Source organism: Apodemus sylvaticus, chromosome 8 (genome assembly GCF_947179515.1).
Source record: "Apodemus sylvaticus chromosome 8, mApoSyl1.1, whole genome shotgun sequence".
Classification (NCBI taxonomy): domain Eukaryota; kingdom Metazoa; phylum Chordata; class Mammalia; order Rodentia; family Muridae; genus Apodemus; species Apodemus sylvaticus.
The window spans coordinates 76029873-76052731 of record NC_067479.1 but is presented as its reverse complement, the minus strand read 5'-3'; the positions used below and the strand labels follow the sequence as shown (position 1 = coordinate 76052731).

Below are 22859 nucleotides of genomic sequence, written 5' to 3'. Positions count from 1 at the left end.
TTTTTTGCCTGCGGAAACAAAAGTTGTATGTGAACAGAGACATTCTATTAGGATGGAATATTTCTTTTTATTTCCACCCAGAGACCATATAGACTAACTCTCACTGACTTGAGATTTCAGGATTTACTTGAAGATCTTCCGAACGTTGGCTCTAACATAAGTGTGTTACTGTTGAGTAGCAGATCAAGGAGGGAAATATAAAAGAAAGAGACAGAGCTAGAGAAGGGGAGTGGGAAGAAGTGAAGGGAGAGGGGAGGAAGTGGTGGTGGGAAGAAAATCAGTAAAAGGGTGAGAGAAGGTAGTAGAGAGGGCAGACCACACCCACAGAAGAGAGCGGTCCTCTGGAGGATCTTCTCCTGCTTGGTCCAAAACAAGCACAATTCACTCATTACCAGAAATCAATAATTTTTCCAGAAATGATCCAGCCTTCCCTTGTTGGTCTTGCTCTGAGGAGGAACACTACCCATCTCAGGTCTTCACTGTCTTCCTGCTCACATCTGGCCACAGATGTCTTGAAGAAGAAACCAAGGAAGGCCAGCAGCGGCACAGTAGACACGCACTGAGCTGGCTCCTTGGCTGACTGTTCCTGCTTCGATGCCAACTGCTCTGTTTTAAGGCCCTCTCCGTGTTTTGCCACATCACAGCGCCCTTCTCCAAAGTCCGTCGTCTACCTTCTACTGCTTTCCTTGATGCTGCCTCCCGCCCCTGAGGTAAACTTTATCGTTCCTGTTTTAATTGTATTTTTCCTCCCTAAACCCACTCCAGTTCACATCACTGTTTATAGGTATGCTGATCTCAACGGTAGAGAATTCAGTTATTGTATATTACTTGGATTTCTCTACATCTCTTCACCCCGTAGTCTGCTGTTCCTATGTATATGTCTTTACAAGTTTGTGAGCAACTGTCTTTGCTTATCAATTCGACACTAAGCCAATGACATAAGATACAAGATAATTTTAAAGGAAAATATTGTGTGCATCTTAGTGATGTTTATCATGAAACCTGCCTGGTTAATTGTGATACATTTTAAAGCTCTTTGTTTTGTTTTAGTTTTTGTTTTTGTTTGGATTTGTTTTTTCCCGAGACAGGGTTTCTCTGCATAGCCCTGGCTGTCCTGGAACTCACTCTGTAGACCAGGCTGGCCTCGAACTCAGAAATTTTCCTGCCTTTGCCTCCCAAGTGCTGGGATTACAGGCGTGTGCCACCATCACCCAGCTTTAAAGCTCTTTCTATAGGAAACTGAGGAGTGACAACATTTATCCATAGACTTCCCATTTGCTAAAATAAGCAACGAAGCATAGTCTACGAACTTGTCTAGAGAACCGTCCTTTGTAGAGACTCCCAGACCCCGTTGTCTTGTGCATTTCTATCCAAAATATGACTGTTTTTCATTAATTCTCCAAGATCTTTCTCTCAGTGGAAAGCAAGGACCTTCTCTCTACTTGGTGTAGGCTTCTGAGAGAATTTGTCTATGGCTTCCGACCTCAGTTGTACCCTTTGTTATCTGTTCCTCAGACAAAGGGTGGATTGGTGAACTTAGAACTTGACAGCAGAGATACCAGTCTTCAGTGAGAAGAAATCATTCTGAGTTAGGAAGAGAGAGTGACTCTGAGCAGCTCATAAGTACATTGTTGAAGTGAATTTAAATCTTAAAACAGTAAGACAGATAGTAGTGTAAGAAGTTGTACACGTCTTACCATTAGCTATGACAAAGACTTCCTATATATTGCCAACATTGGAAAGCTAAAGAACAGAAGTTCTATTTACTGTTTATTATTAGTATCTTCTCATTCCTGAACGGCAGCTATAACAACCAAGAAACTCCAGCCCAGGTGTAAGAAAGGTAGGAAGACAGTCGTAGGTAGTTGCAGATTTCAATTCTGTTCTTATCAATGAGGAAAGGCCACAGAAATTTATGGAGAGGGTCAGAAGATGGGGATACACAGTTGGAGAGTGGGAAATGGAGAGACTAGGAAAGGTGAGCAGAGAAGTACAGAGGGAGGAAAGAAGTCGTGTTTCAACTGGTGGTGTTGAGTGCTCCTTCCATGTGAACATATTCATATACCCTCCCCTACATAATTTTTTTCATACCTCCATCAATATCACACTGTGAGAGCCAGAGAGCTCAGCCCAAAACTCTGCAGGGAGAACCTAGAACACCTGGAGCATCTTGAGCAAGAGTGATCAAATCAGCACACATATGGTCAATGGAGTCCAGGTGAACCTATTCACCTAGTGAGAGAGAACTCAGCAGCAAAAGGGCCTTCAACAAATATATCACAGTACAATTTCTATAAGTTGCAAACCTGGAAGTGTCTAGGTAACGGGGAGAGAAATCCTTATCATGTTATCATAAACACCAGAGAGCCTGAATTGACTCACAGAAGAGGGATGTCCAAGGGACACAGGAGGAGGACACACGTTAAAATTCTTCACAGACTCCTGCCACCACCTGCTCTCCACTTCTTTGTAGCCCGAATGTGCTCCTCTGTGGACACTCTGTGGAATGACAGGGCCAGACTCTGTCACTTTTGTACCCTCTTCTAGGGTCACAGCGTTCCCACTGTGCAGCCCCCCCATCTTCTTTCATCAACGAAAATTACTCTTCCGATTGGCCTGGTCTCTATCACTTGAGGAAATCAGCGATGTGGGGATTTCTGACTAGTTGGCTATGCTTTTCTTGAGGAAATAAAAGGAAAACTGTGATAAAACCCTAGCAGAACTTTAATTGTTGACAAAAGAGCTGCTCATACTGAACAGACAACCAGTGAGGGCCATGGGCATTTGTGTAGGTGGAGAAATCAGGACGCTGAACTCAGTTAGCCTCGCAGTCTTTAATTATTATTACATGTTAAAATAGTTGTTTTTAAAGAAAAGTCATTATATAACTGTATGGGTCTAATGTCATATTTTCTCAAAATTACAGAAATATAGAGATAGAGAGCAGACTAGTCCAGCATGAAGCAGTTCTTCAACATTAATGGAACGCATGTGCATACACACACATGCACATGATACACATACACACACACACACATAAAAACATCACACACATGTATAAACACACTATACATATATGCATATATATATATATATATATATATATATATATATATACAAACAGACATACACACATACACAGATGCACACACCACACATGCACACACAAGCAGGCACCACACATACACACACGCAGCCATACCACACAAGCAAACACACATATATATACATGTCCATGCATACATTAGTGGACACACCACACATGCATACACATACCACCATACACATATGTATGTGTACAAGCACATGCTACATGCACACACCAAATGTAAATGCATACACCAATATACACATACACACAGACTCACAGAAGTACATGCAAACCACACATGCATGCACATGCCACACACATACATACATGCATGCACACTCTACATGGACATACTACAATTGTAGGCATACACCATACAAACACATACACATGTATGCACATGCCATATATACATATACACACACAAACACATACACATGTATGTACACACCATGTATACATACACACAGACACACATAGACACACACACACACACACACACACACACGAATGCATGCAACATACGGATAAACACTTGAGTTTACACAAAACATGATGAAATCTGATTAAGGCCTGTAGTCTGCTCAATGGGATTATTTGATTTTTATGCTGAAGGTTTATAAACTATTTCTATGGAGGAAGGACAGAGAATGAAAAGCAGTGGTACGATTTTATAGCCTCCTACGACTTTATTATTATTTTAAAAGTAAAAGGTTTCTAAGCAAATCAGTAGATTTTTATATTGACATGGAAAGAACATCAGAAATTTTTTGGAGCAAGTCTCGAAATTAAATGTATAATATGATCTCATTTATATTTAAAATTTTACACACACACAGATACACATACCTGTAAATGTATTGCTTCTTCCCTGAGAGATGGGTGTGGCAGGCACGTTGGTTGAACACCTTGATTTGGTAATGTGCAGGACAATATTCAAAACAATGTTACAATAAGCAGGGACTAATAAGAAAGGATTGTTCTGGACAGAGAACAGGCTCAGTGTGTGAAGTCTTTGCTGTGTGAGCTGGACAGTCTGAGTTCAAATTCCTAGAAGTCACATACAAAGCTGGGCTTGGGGTGTTTGCCCTGGAACCCCAGTTGTGGGGCTGGAGACGGGCAGAGCCCAGGGACTCACTGGTCAGCTAGTCCAGCCTAAGGAGAGATCCAGAGTTGGTGATAGACCATGTGCCAATAGAAGGCCTGAAAGTGGAAGGGGACTTGTTGATAAGAAGATGCAGAAGAGGGAGAGGGATGAGAGGGGAAGAAAGTATGAAAACCACTAAAATTCATAAAGATATGAAGCTGTCACACAATAGGAAATATTAAATCAGGGGAGAATGATGAGAACACACCCAACCCTCTACCATTCACACGTGTGTGTACATGCCCCTACACCCACCCACACACTCATAATAGATCAGACTGTTATGAGAAAAAGCACTGGATTGGGTATGTGATATCAGGTATTGACATTTTATGAAACTTAATTTTTCATAATTCATGTAAAAATGAATATGCAGTATGGATGCATTGATTTATATCAGTTGAAAACACCCACTAACGATGCACATAAGAGAGAGTGAGGATGGGCCTCTGACAAGTATTATGACATAAAAGACCAGCAGATGCCTGATGTAGATGGCATGTCATTTAAAAGTAAAGCTGGGAATAGAAAGCTCTCTTATGTGGATGAGTTTAATCGTGAGCAGAAGACCCATCCTAAGTGTGGGCGGCCACATTGTATGGGCTGGCAGCCAGGACTGAGTGAAAAAGGAGAAAAATGGGTTGGGCATCAGTAGTCTGTGCTATTTCTTCAATGATATATTGTATTCTAAAGCTGTAAGCCAAAATAAATACTTTCTTAGATAGACAAACAGTGAGACATTGAGACAGAGAGGGGTCCCATTGGGCCCTCTTAACATTCCCACGGGTTTATCTAATTGTGTTGTCTTGGAAGAGAAGAAGAAGAGAGATTTCCCTAGGTCCCAGCCATTCAGTCAACATTGTTTGTCACGTCTACAAACAGAGAAGAAAGCTGGAATGAAAGTGGAGTATGTCCAGGATCTGATAATGCTTTAAACACCAAGAGTATTTGGGTACAGGAAAAACAGTGTCAAAAGCCAGGGGATGGAGGCTTGAGAGACTGACCCGCGTGAAGAGAATTCATGCTTTGGCAGAATACCATTAACTGATTAGAAGTAACGATCTACCCGTCCACAAGTAGATATCAAATGTAGTAGCTAAATGAAGGAAGTCAGCGTAAGGAATCCACAACTGGGTAATCACATTTTTCATCGCAGATAAGTCAAAGATATATTGGCAGAAGAGACCGTGATTGACAGGATGTTGGACCGTGGGTGCCTAGATGAAATACACATCTGCTTACCATAGGCTGCTGCAGTGTGGACACACAACATATGTGCATCAGAACTCAGCAAAATGAACCTGGGCATCTATAAAGCTTACGAACTAATCCTGAGAGTTAAGGCCATAGCAAGATGCAGAGAAGCCCCTGAATTTATTTACAGTTTTTGAGTGACCTCGTAGAAGAGGGTGTAGAGGCAGTCAGAAGAAGAAGTCACCACGTTTGACTAAAGGATCCCTAAAAGCTAAAACTGAAACCACAGAATGTTGTAAATAAGCCTTAGAGTATAAACTCACCCCGACTGTAAATATCCACAAGTGCACAATAATATAAACAAATTCTTGAATAAATAAACGGCTGGTTATTATTCCTTCAAGTAGGAAAAAACATAATTATGCCCGTGCTGGGGTGCTTCCTTCTAAAAGTACATACTGAAACAGTCGCAGAAATTAAGAGCCAACTTTATAGGGGAGGGAAAAGGCTGTGTAAGTCAGAGAACTGCATACAGGTTTCCTTTAAATGTTCCCATATTAGCCTTGTCCAATTCTTCTCTATTACTATTATTCTATTACTGTCTTTATTTTTTTGTCCAGATTATAAATGTCGCTCAGACCCATAATCTCTCTTTCTCTCTTTCTTTGAATCTAATATGTCTACACTGTAAGATTAATGTGTAAACATTACTCCTTTTCATATATTTACTGTAAAATCTTTAAATTATTTTTCATGATCCTTCTATTAGTTTTTATGACTACTGTAACAGATTTCCACAAATGTGTTGACTTAAAACAACATATACCATACACTGGACCAGCTGATGGTGGCACACGCCTTTAAAGCCAGTACTCAGGAGGCAGAGGCAGGCAAATCTCTAAGTTAGAAGCCAACTGTGTCTACAGAGTGAGCTCCAGGACAACCAGGGCTACACGGAGAAACCCTGTCTCAAAAAACAAACAAATAAACAAAAATACATTGATTTTTCCCACCGTTCTGGAGGACCAGAGTCTGAAATGATATTACTGGGGCCAGTGAGATGGCTCAGAGGAAAAGAAAAAAGACCAGTTCTCTGAGTGTATGCACACCTGGTGGCAGAAGGCATTGTAATGGCAATAGAAGTATAGTGCACATCACAGGGTGTACACTATCATTAGTGGACAAAGAGAAAACTGGGGCCTCGTCCCCACTTATGGCTGCAACATTACAAGCCCTTTCAGAGACAGCCCTTCAAGACACCAGCAAAGAAGAGTCTTCACAGTGGACAGAACTTCAGGCAGCATATGTGGTCATAAAATTTCTTTGGAAGGAGAAATGACTAGATGTGGAATTGATCACTGACTCTCACCTGGCCTCTAAGCATACGGGTGGGAATTATCTCGATTGCATTGACTGATGTGGGAAAAGCCATCTTAATTGCTGGCAGGACTAGTCTCTGGGTAGAGAATCCTGAGCAGTCAAGGAGGGAAAACCAAGTTGAGCTCTACAAGTGTACAGTGTCTCTCTCTGTTTCCTGCTCCTGGGAGCTACTTCAAGCTTTAGACACCTTGGCCCATCTAACTTGGGTTAAAATAAAACCTTTCCCCTTCAGTGGCGTTTGTCAGGACATTTTGTTAACACATCAAGGAAAGGAACTAACACAGCTGCATTGTCCACTTTCAAAGCCAGCATTACCTCACTTCTGTCCCTCTCATTGCCTTCCCCTGTAGCCAAATCTGTCTCTTGCATTTAAGATCAAAACAAAACAAAAATAGTTATCTTCGGGGCCGACTTGCCCCTCCACTATAAATGGATGGTGTAGAGAAGAAGTTGCTCATATATGAACTAAATACGAACCAAGAAGAGACAGTTTTGGTTGACGTACTAAGGGAAAACCATCTCTTCTGCTTGGAGAGTGAGTGTAGTGTAGTATCAGACCTGCCACATGAAAGCAACCCTAGAATGGACTCACAGAGCATAGCATCCAACCTGCATTATCCTCAGTTGTCCTTCAGGACCCAGGCTTTTCCCTAAATCACTCTGAGCTCTGATTCCACATCAGCTTAACCAAAGTAACAGTGAACCAGATCACTGTTAACGCAGCCACTGTGCTGACAAGAGAATCAAGCTCAAAAGCCCCCAAATGCAGAGTGTGGTTACAGTGGTCTATAGTGGTTAACTGTCGGCATCTTGTATTTTCAATAGAATGAAAATTCTGTATCGGTATAAAAATATCAGGAATATGAACCATGTGCTGCAAGAAAAAGCACTTAGCAACATAGCATTCATTTGCACAACTTTATTTCAAATAAAAATGTTTTTAAAAAGAAGGAGTTGCCTTGGGATGAAGGAAAGGCATAAGAAGGCAAACAGGCGCATACAATTGCACAACAATGAATAACAGCTTGGTAACTGTCTGTGCTTCATGCACAGTTAACTCTGCAGGTTTAGGATTGGCAGAGAAAGCATCAAGATCGAAGATAACCCTGCTTGAAACTTGCCATCAACTTGACACATCACTACCTTCTGCGTTCCCCTAGTTTGCCCCTCGGCCAGGCACAGCTCTAGAGTAGCAAGACTTTGCCTGGAGGTGTGACAGAGCTCTGTGTCCTCTCTGCAGTGGTCCTGAGGCAGGAAGAATGCAGGTTGTACAGTGTTGGACCTGCTGATGCTGAGACAACTCCCGGAGGACAGGCAACCCACAGCTGGGGGGGAGGCAGGCATGCTCAGGGGCAGACACACGCTCACACTCCTTGGAGGAGCGGGACTGAATGTATGCCTCACTCTCATTCACACTGTCTAACCTGGAGTTTCTCTCCTTACCTCTGTCCACTTGGGCAGACTCAGCTTTGGGACAGCTCGACAGCTAAACCAGGAAGGAATTCAGTTTGTGGGAACAGAGTGAGAGCGAGAAGATGGGGGTGTGTGTTCTAGGATCAGCTACAAGTTTTGGTTAACTTGTGCTGTATTGGGCTATTTTGTTTCGCTCATCCGGTTAGTACAAACAGTGTCCACCGTGTACTAAAGAAAAGACCTGTGTAGCAGGAGGAGAGAAGCAGCCATGACTGTGAAGTCGTCCTCCTCTAGTCTCAAAGCCTGTGATTACAATTTACAGCCACTAACCAACCAGCTCATCAGAGAATGGCTGGCAAGCACTGTCAGGACCCTCTTTAACGAGGTGATGCTGTGCTCGTGGTATCTGGGGCACTGGTGGCCTGCAAGGACCTTGCACATGGTACGCTCCAGTCCTAGGGGCCCACAGCTGCTTAGGTTAGGTGTTTGTTCACACTTTCCGCTGGTGGCCTTGGGAATTCCATGGCTCACATCGGTGGAGCCGTGTATAAAATTATTGCCCAACTGACACGACTCATTCACGTCTACGCCGGTTCTCCAGATTCTCAGGCTGTGTATACAGTTCCTGCCATCTCTCATAGTATTTCCCTTGGGAATGACAAAAGATAGCCTTCTGGATGTTTGGGGTGGGGCAGACACCACATGCTTGGGTATGCTGAGGCTGGTATTTTTGTCTGACAGGGTTGAGTCTGTTGATTCCTCGAGAGTCTGTTTTGCAGCAGGTTGCATCTCTTCCTGTGAAAACTTCATTCTGCTTCCTGAAGGCTCTACAAGAAGCAGTCTGAGGGCAAGCATCAGCAGAAAGACTGCCATCTCACGAACACAGTGACCTTGTCTGCAGTAAAGAGAAAAGGGAGGAGAATACAGGGGAGATGCTTTCCTTCGTGTGAGGGTAGCTATTCTTAATAATGACCTCTAAACATAAGACTCCTACAGATACAATTGAAACGTGACATAGCAAGATGACAGACCACTGGGGAGCCTGAACAGCAAGTTAACCCCACTTACAATCATTCAGTCATCTCATTTAACCTTAGTTTATGAATCTGAAGAAAAACACAACAACAAATAAAACCATGAAACCCATGAGCAAAGTCTAATGTGCCATGTGCTTTCTCTTTGCCGGAGGGGTTTACAGTCAAAGCCATCTCTCCCTAAACACCTCACTATTGCCATCTCTTACTGTCCGCATAAGACCTGACTCCGGGTGCCCTGTGAACAAGCACAGTGACCTTTCTCTCCACCCAGGCTCCTTCCCCACCCCTTCTCAGTCACAAATCTCTCTCTTTACCAGGTCCTTTGACAATATGATGCTGCCGAGAGAGTCCAACTTCTTGCAGGGCTGAAAGTGACACTGTGTCTCATACTCAAAGTTTCTGCTATTGGGTCTAACCAAGGGGAGGAGGGGCGAGAAAGGGGTAGAGAGATGTGTGTGGGCTTGATGAGGAAGCAAGAAGCCGAGAACACTCAAGGGGAACTGGACAGAGTGTATATGTGGTAGTCTGAACCCAGAGCCAGGAAGCACCCCCCCTTCCCCTTCCTTCTGGGAAGTTTTCCTCACCATTCCCTTAATCCCAAAGTGTTTGATTCTGAGAGCTGACTGCATATCTTTCTTTATGTTTCACTCTGGTGTTTTCACTGTCTAGTTAGGTGACAGGTATGACCCACACTGCTGTAAGGATGACAACTCCCTGATCCTTTCTGACCACTGCCAGAGGACACAGATTCACACACGGACCTGCACGAACGTCACATCTGAACTGTCAACAGCATAGCGTGGCTAAACAACGTGAAGACCCTTTAGAATTGTCAGTGCTAGACACTCCACAGTGCGAGTCCCAGAGAAGATGGTTATTTGTGTTGATAATTCTCTCATGCTCTAGAATGATTTTTCCTTCTTTTCCTCTCCCCTTTACAAGTTTTTACAAGTTTACAAGTTTCTCCTACTTTCTGCATTGCCACCTTGCAGCACTTGAAAGGCACGTCCTTGGAACTCCAGACACTTCTCTCCTTGCCTCTGGGAACAGAGGAAGCCTGCCCCTGAAGGCCACAAGCCAAACCTTTGCTTGTTCACATCCCAGTGAGGACTCAAGAGCTTCTGGTGATTTTGCTAAACAAAGCTGCCCTGATCAATCAGGGTGAGTCTCCTCTTCTTATCTAATTACACCAGAAACCTCCATCTCTCTCTCTTTTTTCTCCCAGATTTTATTTTGTATTCATGGCTGTGTGTGGTCTATGCCTTGTGTATCTAGGTGCTCACAGAGGCCAGAGAAGATGCAAGATCCCCTGGTGCTGGAGTTGCGTGCGATTATGAACCATTTGATGTCACTGAAGTTATCTGAAAGAGCGACAAGTGCCCTGCACCCCTGAGCCATCTCTCAGACCCCCTCTCTCCCACTTTGGTGCTTTCTTTCTGCCTCTTGAAAGCTCTCAAAGCCAAATCCAGACTGCATTTTTTTTCTTTGATACATCTTCTTCTCATTTAAGTCGGTTGAATTTCTCATTTCTATGGATCTCTTATACCTTACTTTTTAAAATGTTTATTTTTTGAGGTGTTCAATTGTGTGTGTGTGTGTGCGCGCGCACGCGTGTGTGCATAATTGTTAATGTAGGAACCCTGAGAGGCCAGAAGAGAACATCAGACTCCCTAGACCTAGAGTTACAGAGGACTGTAAGCTGTCTGACAAGTGGCATGGGGGTTGGCACTGCCCTGGTCCTCTGAAGGAGCCTCAGTGTATGCCTTTAAGCCCGAGTCACATTCCAGCTCCTCACTTGTCTTTAAAGTCAGGATCTCACTATTTAAAACAAGATGGCCTAGAACTTGATAAATTGCCCAAGCTAGTCTGAAACTCACACTTGAACCTCCTGCCTCAGGGCCCTTAACACTAAAGGACAGGCATGCTCTATAAAACATAATGATTGGTGGATAATTAAGAACTCTGTCTACGCGTGTTCCTTGAAGCTGTGCCCTGGGCACAGACTTGGTGGATACTGAATAGAGGAAGAATCTGTAAATAGCTTAGCTATTTTTCTGGAACCTCTGCATCCTTTGCCGCTGACTCCGCTTGGTGAAGTGACGTTAGGGACACAGGAAGGCACTGCGGAAGAACACTGCTCAAATCCCTGTCTCAGCACGGATTCCACACGGGCAGAATTCACAGCTACTGCACGTGATTGCAAAGTATGAGGTGTTCCTTAAAAATACATATACACACCCCAAAGAAAAGGAGAGATGTTTAAATGCCACGATTTGTCTGAATTGGGCTTTGATTTCTATTGAATAAAAATTCTGTAAAATGGATTCCTAGATCAATGTTACTTGTACCTTAAAGGGACTCATTTATCTTCAAGAGTTTTTTGTTTGGTTGTTTTTGTTGTTTTTCAAGAGGGGGTTTCTTTGTATAGCTCTGGTTGTCCTGGAACTTATAGATCAGGCTGGCCTTGAACTCAGAAATCCACCTGCCTCTGCCTTCTGAGTGCTGGGATTAAAGGCGTGTGCCACCACTGTCCGCGTCAAGAGTTGTTTTTAAGGAGGACAGAGAAGTTAGAGGGAGGAAGGGATATAAAGGGAATGAGGGCAAAGGGGGAAGACAATGCCCTCTAGGGATGGGGCAGGAAAACAGCAGCCAGGGGCAGCTTTGCCTGCGTCTGACCTGCCCCCCTGTAACCCACTTCCCACCACCTGCTGCTCTCTCTGTTCAGACAGTGAGCACTCTGCTCACTGGGGAGCACGCAAATCTTCCCAAGGTAACAACGACGATGGGATTCCGACAGAGAAATACAAAAATAATATTCCTCTGGAGAAACCTCGCTCTGTGCTGGAGAAGCCACGGGGAGACAGGTTCTGCCTTACACGCTGTGAATTGTGCTTCACATGGGACAGTTGCCATCCTCCCTGGAATCCTACCTGGTCGGACATAATCTAATGTCTTGAAAAGACAGAATTAGCAGCCCAGAGAGATGCACCTCCTCTTCTGATACGACCTTGAGTTAAGTCCAAATGGCTGGCACAACAGCTGAAGTCTCTCAACTGAGAAGATCGGGACAGAACAAGCTCTTCGGCGTTTGGGAACCGCTCACCCCGCTGGCCTGGGCCCACTCCCTCTCTGAGTCCTGTTTCCCACGTACAAGCCTGGGACTACATCACTCAGAATTAATGACCCCGTAAACTGTCCCCTACTTCTCTGTTATCTGTACTTCTTACTGTTTTTCCAACTTAACTCTTCCCTTGAGCAAAGGTGTTTTCTACACTACTTAAGAAATAAACCTATAGGATGACAGATTTGGAAAGGTCCACAAAGGTTATCATAGATTTATAGATGGAAAATTAATTACTAGAAGAATACTAACAGAAGACTGATTATCAAGACTTGATGAAATTTCCAGAATAGGGGGCTCTATTTGTTTGCCTCTCCCTTCCAGCTGTAGGTTACCACGTCCTTAGCTGAACATGGGGGTGACAACACATTGAATTTGTTCTGGTTGAATACGGCAAGAACCAAAATCAGAGAGAGGGAGTTTGCAGTCCAGTTCAAAGCCTCTCCGCTTCATTCAGAATTTGAAGAGGTAAACATTAGCTCAGAGAGACTCAGTCCTTCCTTCGGACCTTCGTATCCGCATCCCTCCACAGTCTACAGGAATGGTCTCTGATGTAGCCGGGTGCTTTTCAATCTCCTTTTCTTTTCTTTTGAGACCAGGAGGAACTGGTGAACAGGAACAGATGCAGTGTAAGGTGTATAACCTACCTTTAGAAAAGTCTTTAAGACCCCAGAAGTGACCCCCAAAATATAGGCTCCAGCCATTCCTCCTGGCCACCCACCCTACTGCTAGAGAAAGTTCAAACTGTGGATGGAAGTTATAGAGAAACTGAGCTGAAACTCATTGGAAAATTCTTCCCTGCTGGCTGTCTCTCAAAGTGCCACACGGTTCTGTGTGGGATGCTGTGGGGTAAAGGCATGGATGAGCTAACACAGATGTGAAGTGTAACACCAACCTGCCATGAAAGATTGACACAATGGCAACCTGACTTCGGGGTGTGTTAGGGGCAATCCACTGCTTCCTAATTGGATTTTGGGCTTGCCTAATACTTTAAACCATGGCTGAAAAGGCCTCAGACCCTGGAGGGGAACCTAATCTGACTACTTAGCTAAATTGACACAGCATCAAACTACCCTCTAAATACCTGTGTTTATGCCTACGGACAAAGGCTAACTCAGCCTTAAGTAAAGGTTTGTTCGCTCCTTGTGGTGAACAGAGGTGAAGACAAGTATGACTGCCCCAGATGCTGAGGATAAAGAATGGTGCTTCCCAAGGCAACAGGTTTGCATTACCCCTTAAAGCTCACACAACACTGTGGAGGAGGAGACCGGAAGTGTGTCAGAGCCATAGGGTGGGGAGAGGGACTGCAAAATGGCATCTTCTATGTGCAACTTGTCTATGGCACTCATAAACTTACAGGAGCTGGGCATCCTAGTGCTGAGTCCACAGAAGTCAGGCCCTCCTAACAGTCAGCAATGGAGGGAGAAAGGACTCTCGGGCCCTACCACTTACTGCTGACCCCGGCAGCCCACAGGCCCAGGCTTCGATGGTCAGTTTTAAACTCGGGGTGACACAGAAAGATAGGCTCTGAGTTGAGAAAGAAAAGAACTCATGAAGTGGTGTGGTGGAAATGTAGGGGCTGAGAGAAATCCGAGCAGAGAGCCAAGTGTGTTCTGTGGAAACAATGCATATATGTACGAGATTCTCAAACAATAAATACATTTTAAAAATATGTTAAAGGACAAAGTCCCTAAGAGGTAACCCCCAATCACTTTTTCTTTAAAACAGATAAATTGAGAGCTGGAGAGAGCTCAGAGGTTAAGAACACTTACGACTCTTACAGAGAGTAAGGTTCAGGTTCCAGAACTTACAGAATCTCACCACCCCCGTAGCCCCAGTTTCAGGGAGCTAGATGCTCTTTCTCACCTCCATGGGCACTGCATAAATGTGACACACTCAACACAAAAATAAAACAAATAAATTCAAGGGGAAGTGGAGACAAAGTCACACTCCTGGGCAAAAAATCTATTAATTGATAGCTGCTGGAAGAGGAAAATTCAGTTTTCTTTAATGGAGTGGCACCGGGTATAGCAGCCACACCTCAGGGCAGGCCACGTGCTCAGGAGGCTGGCCAGCACAAGTGGATACCATGGCTTGGTTTGGTTTTAAAGTGGGTTCGAGACCAGCCTGGTCTACAAAGTGAGTTCCAGGATAGCCCAATAAGATGTTAATTTTGTGCCTGAAGGACTATATGGCATGGATCCTTTTGGATTGTGATTTTATGTATTCTTCAATAATCTTATAGTATGTATTTTTATCCGCCTGCCTCCTGCCTCCCAAGTACTGGGATTAAAGGCCTATACCAGCACTACCCAGCAACAAAATTAACATTTTAAACAATATGATCTCTTTCTCTGCTGGTAATGTTCATATGACCTGGCTCATTTCAATCATACCCTATCATACTGGATCCTTGAGATAAAGATATTTTACACAAAAGGGTTTTTTGCTATCATTTTGATTTTTCAGAATATTGACTTAAGGGATTTTGTGTGTTGGTGCTTGGCTGGTGGCCCCTTGAGTGTCGCACCTAAGGGACTCTTGCTCTCTCACTATAATCCAACCTCAGATTCCCGTTAATTCCATTGAATGACTCAGAGATACGGCACAAAAACTTAAAACACATGTGGAGCCTGTGATTTAATTCAGTGAAGATGTTTTTATTGATACAAAACCAATGATTGTGTCTCAGCAACAATGGAAGGATTAATCACCTACCCCTCCCATTTACGGAGTTACACCATATCCACAGTCCAGGTTAACCAGAGCAGATCAGGGAACAGATGAGAAGTTCTCACACTCAGTGCTGGTGGCAAGTTATTCAACATATCCCTGGAGATTAACTGGCCCTAATTCATCACAAGTCACAAGAACAAACCCCTCTACGGCAGAAATTTGGTACCTGCAGGCAGGGTATGTGGTGCCATCAATGAGTTCACAAACTGTCATACTGAATTTTGTCTCGCTCTGGAAGCAGAACATGTCAGAATAGTTTGGGCATGCCATCTTCTTAGAGGAAGTGCAAATTCTGTTGATCTTCTGAGGCCTCTCGTGGATGAAGATATGCACCTTTCTGCATGTGTGGTCAGGTTCTCTGATGACTCTCTGGAGAATCATGTAGTTGCAGTACCTCAGAGGAACAGGATTCTGAGGGTAGTCCACATGCAGATGTTCTAAAGACGACAGCACAACATCCTCATTCTGCTCATTTTCCCAGAACAGAAGCAGCAAGTAAACAATCACCATTAGGACCATCAGGGGCAAGATTCCCTTCACATCTCTGGCTTTAACTCCTGGTAAGTAAAGGAAACAGAAAGGAGCAGAGGGTAGTGAGAGTCCTCCAGCTTCAACCCAGGATGGAGTCCCACCCTCCAGGATACATTATCCCTTCCTGCTAATTTAAACCACACTGTCCACGTAAGACCCCACTGCACGCGCTGTCCACCTGGGAAGCCCTCATTCCTATCGCTGACCGGCTTCCTTCCCACCCGGCGCCACACACTGCCCTCAAGGTTGTCTTCTGTAGTCTGTTCTTCCATCGCCTCTCCTTGCATGGCTTCTGCTTCCCTGTGTGCTAGCTCCCCTCACCTGCCCCTTTTGCTTTTGCTCTCGCAGACAACATGCCCCTTTAATCACGTGTGAGAGAAAATCCTTCTCGTCTCACTGTTCCTAGACAAGAGCGGATAAGGAGACGTTGAATTTGGGGAGGGCAGAGGAGGAAAGGGCAGAAAGGGAGGGGCCCAAGGAACAGCGTGCTTGGTGCCTTGGGGGAAGAAGAGACTTCACAGTCCAAGTGAGACAGGTCCTGCATCAATTCTCATTAGACACTCATGGGCTCTTTGGAGACATTTAATGCCACCCACAGTATTATCCGTTGTCTATGTTTTTTAACCAGTCCTCCCCACAGGTCTGTGAACGCACTATTTTTGTACTCCATTAATAGAGATATAAGTCGTAGAAAGGTCATGGTAGAGACATAGAATAATGAGCAGAACAAGAGTGAGTTTATTCCTGTCAGTGCCAGACGCCTGTCTCAGCACGCTTATTCCTATATGGAATCTTGGGTTGGGTAAAAACAAACTCTCTTGACTTAGCATTCATCTACCTAAAGCTCTGGGCTTCTGAAGAGTGTGGCAATAGTTCCCAGACTCTGCTGAATCTTTGAAACACCACATGTTGAGACAAACAAAACAAAAGCCACCTGTATGTTTCCACATGGAGAATTAATGGATGAGAACTTAGTAAAATGTGTGGTTCCAGATGCTGGGGCAACAGGAAAAACTGTGTCTCCATCCACCTCAGAAAATCTGGTGAATTGATGCAGGGATGGAAACTAGCACTTGATTTAGTTTTGTTCTAACATGAACCTTCATCTCAAGTGTGTAAATGACCATATGTGTGTAAGTATGTGCATATATGCATGTCCAAGTGTGTGCATTTATGGGTGTGAGAATGTGTGTACATGATTTTATAAGTGTGCAGGTATGTGTGACTATAAGTATGTGGAGTTGAGTGTGTATATGTGTGAAAATGTATATGTGAGAGAATATGTATGAATACGGGTATTATATTTATATGTGAGAATGTGTGGTTATATATACATATATATATATACACACACATATATGTGTGTGTGTGATTGTAAATGTATGTGATGTATGTATGAATGTATGTATTATATGGGACTGTGTAAAAATGGGGTACAGATCTAAACAAAGAATTTTCACCTGAAGAAATTCAGATGGTCGAGAAGCACCTTAAGAAATGCTCAACATCATTAGTCATTAGGGAAATGCAAATCAAAACAACCCTGAGATTTCACCTCACACCAGTCAGAATGGCTAAGGTTAAAAACTCAGGAGACAGCAGGTGTTGGCGAGGATGTGGAGAAAGAGGAACACTCCTCCACTGCTGGTGGGCTTGCAAATTGGCAACCACTCTGGAAATCAGTCTGGCGGTTCCTCAGAAAACTGGACATGACACTTCTGGAGGACCCTGTTATACCTCTCTTGGGCATATACCCAAAGGATTCCCTGGCATACAATAAGGACACATGTTCCATTATGTTCATAGCAGCCTTATTTATAATAGCCAGAAGCTGGAAAGAACCCAGATGTCCCTCAAAGGAGGAATGGATACAGAAAATGTGGTATATTTACACAATGGAATACTTACTACTCAGCAATTAAAAACAATGAATTCACAAAATATTTAGGCAAATGGTTGGAACTGGAAAATATCATCCTAAGTGAGGTAAACCCAATCACAAAAGAATACACATGGAATGCAATCTCTGATAAGCACGGATATTAATTAGCCCAGCTAATTAATACCCAAGCTCTGAATACCCAAGGCACAAGTAGCATAACAAATGACTCCCATGAAGAAGTAAGGAGAGGGTCCTGATCTTGGAAAGGCTTGATCTAGCATTGTAGGGGAGTACCAGGACAGAGAAAAAGGAGGGAGGTGATTGGAGAATGGGTGGAGAGAAGAAGGTTTATGGGACATATGGGGAGGGGGAAACTGGGAAAGGGGAAATCATTTGGAATGTAAACAAAGAATATAGAAAATAAAAAATGGGACTGTGTATGTGTGTGTTATTATGTGGATGTAAATGTTTAAGTGTGTATGTGAGAGTTTGTTTGTTTGTAGGAGAAGTGTATGCTTGTTGGGATTAGACCTAGAGACCAAGAAATCACCGTATGTGCTGGCCACTTGCTTAGTCCTGAGCTATACTCAGTCTGTGGTGCTGTTTTTAGAAAGACAAGTGTGGTGGTTTGAATGAAAATGGTGCCTATCAACTTTGAATGCTTGATCCCAGTGGGCAGAACTGTTTGGGAAGGATTAGGAGGTGTGTCATTCGGAGTGGGCCTCAAGGCTTCAAAAGCCCACTCTCTCTGCCTCTGCCTTTCTCATCTCTGCCTTGTGCTTGTGGGTAAGGCTGTGAGCTTCTAGCTACTGCTCCAGCACCTTGCCTGTCTGCCTGCTGCCTGCCTGCCTGCTGCTACCTGCTGCCTGCCTGCCTGCCTGCCTGCTGCCTGCCTGCTGCTTGCCTGCTGCCTGCTGCTGCCTGCTGCCTGCCTGCCTGCCTGCCTGCTGCTGCCTGCCTGCTGCCTGCTGCTGCCTGCTACCTGCTGCCTGCCTGCTGCCTGCCTACTGCCTGCCTGCTGCCTGCCTGCTGCCTGCTGCTGCCTGCTGCTGCCTGCTGCCTGCCTGCTGCCTGCCTGCTGCCTGCTGCTGCCTGCTGCCTGCCTGCCCGTCTGCTTGATGCCTGATGCCAGATGCCTGCCTGCCCACCATTCTCCCCACCATGATGGTCATGAATTCGAATCCCCCCAAACTATAAGCCCCCAGTACACTGTCTTCTGTGCTTGCCCTGGTCATAGTGCCTTAGCACAGCTACAGAAACATAGCTAAGGCAGTGGGCATATGGGATCCATTCCCCTCCCTCTTTTTGTATATACTTGTAGATATTTATGTGAAACATTTGCATCCTTGTTCTGATGGGTTTACATCTGGTAGCTACAGATCAACAGTGAGACATAAACACAGTCGATGGTCTTTTAGAAGATAGGAGCCCTCGGTTTCACATAGGACGGCCAGAGTGGAGCTGGAGAATTAATAGGTTTCCCTTTCTTCCTGTCTTAACAAACCTCATTGTTGTTGAAGAATCCACCAGGTCTCGGGTTGCAAAGACCTGTCAATGGTCGGAAGCATCTGGGATGGAGATGATGCCGGAAGGGCTCATCTTTTTAAAGACGTGTCATCCGAACACCGTACACGTGACCCACACGAAAGAATGGGCAGTTTTGCGGGGAGGCTGATGCGCCAGTTCTCAGCCGCTGCCGTCAACAGCCCCCTCTCCCAAGAAATAACACATCCACAGCAAGAGGAAAGCCATCGGCTGCAATAGGGAGCGCTCACTGCGCTGGCCTGACTCGGTCCCATCTACATCGCAGTCTCGGTCCAGAGCTCATCCGTGGGCTCCTTCCCTGGAGGCCTGGAGGGTCTTTTAAATAGACACTGCTGGAGGAAGTGAGTTTCCTGTTGATAACTGGCCACCTAGGATTTGACCGGCTTCCTCTCCACAGACTGCACATCCGGAGAAGAGAGCGTCGTGTTCATCTCCAGCACGATGTCCACGGCTTCTGGATCGCAGCATGTTTATGGGATGGGCAGAGGGGCAGAAGATGTCATGTTTGTCCCTTGGTGGCACCAACTACCTAGGTTGGAATGAGGAAGGCACTGCACCTCGACACTTCCCAGGGTTCCCATGAGTGTATCTAAATCAGGGGTGATAGAAAAAGCTAGCTTTCAGGCCAAGCTACTGAGTTTAATTTACATGCTGATCTCATGGCTGCACATGGGCAGAGTGACTGAGCGCTCGCTCTCTGCCCTCAGCCGGTTCTGGGGAACGAGGAAACCTAGAGTTAGTCAATAGGTACCAGACCCAAAACACGGTCTGATTTAGCAGTAGAGAAGTATTCCTGTGAGACAGCTTAGGGAACTGGCAGTGTAGTTAGTCAAAGGGACCACACAGAACAAAACAGCAGCTGTTGGAGGAAAGGCACGAGGCACCCTTTTTGGGTTATTGTTGTTGTGGTGGTTGTTGTTGTTGTTGATGATGATGATGGTGACAATGATGATGATGTGTATTTAGATTTTAATTTATTTGGAGTGTGCACACAACAGTGAGCCTCTAGAAGTCAGAGACAGCTTTTGAGAGTTCCTTCTCTCTTTGCACCCCGTGGATCTCAGGAATCGAACTCGGGTTGCCAGCCCTAGCATCTTTTCCCACTGAGCCATCTAAGTAGCCCTAGGAGGTCTGAGGTCAACTTATAGAAATTGTTTCCATCTATCATGGGAGATCCAGGGGCTGAACATCAAGCCCTCGGGCTTGACAGAAAGAACTTCTCCCACTGAGGTCTCCCATGGGCCAAGACAGCCATTTTAGAGGCTCCTTCAGTATCTTTGACAATCACACAGTTGCTTTCTAAACAGGTTGCGAACTGGTTCCTTTACCAGCTCCTGGGCTCTAGTCAACCCCCCCCCCCCCCCACCTATGTTTCATGTTTCCCTTTATTCAACTGAGGAGAGCAGACGTGGGCCTGCGGGCATCCAAGAGCAAGCTACTCCTGACTCTGGACAGAGGGTGTTCTGGACTGGAGGCGGTCAAGCCGGGTTTTACAGTTAGAGCCCCAGGCTATGCACATGAGGTCCTTCTGTGGGAAGCACAGTCTTTCTCTTGTCCTTGGATTCCCGTAAAGCCTGCCGCAGTCTAATAGCCCAAGAAAGACCTGATGTGGAGAAACTGCCCGAGGCCTACCCTTCAAGGAGGACCGCACCTTCAGCTTCTGACTTCAGGAACTCTTTGATCACTTCATACCTGGTTTCTCCTCTGCGTCAGCAGCCTGGGCGCCCACCCAAAGCCTTCTGAATGCACTGTGTGAAGGGAACACGAGGCAGCCTTCCCTCCGCACCCCCCCAGGACATCGTTCCCTTCTGTGAACCCCAGGGTCTGCTCTCTCTTCTGGGCCAGTTCCATCCTCTCTACGTATACGATCAAATTCCTTGGAAAAGATACACCAGCAGAATCATCATGGCTCCAGAAATCTGGGCTTGATTTTAAATAAAGCAAACAAATCAAATGTCTCCCTGCTCATCAGCACCCACTAGGGTCACTCGGGCTCCACTAACCGGTGCTAAGACCTGAGCTCAGGAAGCATTAGCCATATAAGGAGCACGTGGGAAAGTGATCCAAAGAGACCGTACTTTTTGATGTGAAATGGCAAGATTACAAAATGCATTATTTTTAATTTGTAAGAGTTTTTGGTTTTTTGTGTTTTATTTTTTTTAGACAGGGCTGACTCTAGAGCCGTGACTGGCTTAGAGGTTGATATGTTGACCAGTCTGGCCCCAAACTCACAAAGGCCTACCTGCCCCTGCATCCTAATGCTGGGATTAAAGACGAGTTACCACCATGTGATTAAGGCTTATTCAGATTCATGTGCTGTGTGTGTGTGTGTGCGCGTGTGCATGCGTGTGCCTGAGCGAGGATATGTACAACTGAGGCAGATGCCCAGAGAGCATCTGGGTCAGATCTTCTGGAGATGGAGTTACTGGCAGTTGTGAGCCACCTGTTAAGAGTTCTAAGAACTGAACTCAGGTCTTCTGGAAGAAAAGCAAGTTTTGTTAACTACTAAGCCATCTCTCCAGCCCACTTTATAGTTTTAATCTTTATTTATTATTTAGTGTGTAAGACGTGGTGCCTGTGCCACAGAGACCATGGAGCGGTCAGAGGACAACTCACAAGAGTTCTCCTCTCCCCTCTGTGGGTCCCAGGATGACTCTGAAGTCTTCAGGCTTAGCTTTGGTAACTACTCCATGAGGCATCCTGAAGGCCGGCTTTGGAGGGTTCCTTTAATGAAGCTGTATAGCTCTGGAGTCTCCTCAGGTCAGAAAGATGACCGGAAAGAGGGAGCCATGTTGAGTTCCCACCACGCAAGGCCTTAAGTTTATTACCGTGCCTCTGACTCCCTCGTTCTATTTGCTGACAACACCTTAGGAGATTTTAGCAATAGCCCTTAGCTCTGTTGCTCTACCTCTCTGTCCTGGTAAAGAGATCTGTCCTAATAGGTAGATCAACAAAAGCGGGCACATACACACACACACACACACACACACACCCTTTATAAATTCCAGTAGCAAGTGGTTAAAAATTCTTCGTGGGGAGTTAGTGTAAGGGAAGCTCTGGTGAGAAGTGTGTTCCCAGGAAGCTGTTTTTCTACCAAGGATTCCGTCCTCCACATCCCCACGCAGAAGGGCCTGAGGGAGGAAGGAAGCCCAAGCTTCCTGTTGTGAGCAGACTCCTCACATTTGCCGACCGTGATGGCTGTGAATTCAGAGTCACGACAGTAACAGTCAAGGACATCTGTGTGAAATCCTTGATATATCACTTACTTTCCTAAGAACGTCCTGAAAGCATTTTCTGGAAACAGCAAAAGGGAAATGGCGGCTGATCTTAGTGTGATGAGTGACACCGGAGAGGAGAATCTGTATGAATGGGGGTTGGGGGAGGGTGGGTAGCATCTGGCTTTTACTCTAGTTTTAATTCATAGGAAAAGAATTTACCTAAAGATGGAGTATATGGATCTGACATAGTTGTGTACATAACGGTGTGCGTGTGGTTATACTAAAAAGACATTCCTGTTTAGTGTGGTTTTGTTTCGTTTCAGTAAACGTTTGGATTTACTGCGGAGAGAACCAACTCTGAGAGGAGGAAACTAAGGAAGAGCTTGTTGGAAAAGAGATCCTGGGAACCTGGGACTTCATACACACTAAATGAGGGCCATTATCTTAACCAACCAGCCAGATTAAACCAAGCCTCTTTTGCTGTTACCATAATGGGCCTCATCCACAGGGAGTTTCAGTTTTCCTTTAATAACTATAGGCATGAGGCGCCACCTAGTGGACAGA

At 45.0% G+C, this 22859-nt stretch overlaps 2 protein-coding genes across 2 annotated transcripts; both read right to left on the bottom strand.

Moving 5' to 3' along the window:
* Window positions 1-7711: 7711 nt before the first annotated feature.
* On the bottom strand, window positions 7712-9644 carry Rnase11 (ribonuclease A family member 11 (inactive)). Its single transcript, XM_052190533.1, has 2 exons — window positions 9577-9644; window positions 7712-9120 (listed from the first exon to the last, which is right to left on the bottom strand). The coding sequence occupies exon 2, from the start codon at window positions 9096-9098 to the stop codon at window positions 8535-8537; it is 564 nt and encodes a 187-aa protein (XP_052046493.1). The 5' UTR covers window positions 9099-9120; window positions 9577-9644; the 3' UTR covers window positions 7712-8534.
* Window positions 9645-15079: 5435 nt separating this feature from the next.
* Rnase12 (ribonuclease A family member 12 (inactive)) lies at window positions 15080-15665 on the bottom strand. Its single transcript, XM_052190714.1, has one exon. The coding sequence runs from the start codon at window positions 15636-15638 to the stop codon at window positions 15201-15203; it is 438 nt and encodes a 145-aa protein (XP_052046674.1). The 5' UTR covers window positions 15639-15665; the 3' UTR covers window positions 15080-15200.
* Between the last annotated feature and the right edge of the window lie 7194 nt (window positions 15666-22859).

What these genes read in the sequence shown, in the direction of transcription:
- Rnase11 (XM_052190533.1), bottom strand. Translation starts at nt 9,098, where the DNA reads ATGGCAGTCTTTCTGCTGATGCTTGCCCTCAGACTGCTTCTTGTAGAG.
- Rnase12 (XM_052190714.1), bottom strand. Translation starts at nt 15,638, where the DNA reads ATGGTCCTAATGGTGATTGTTTACTTGCTGCTTCTGTTCTGGGAAAAT.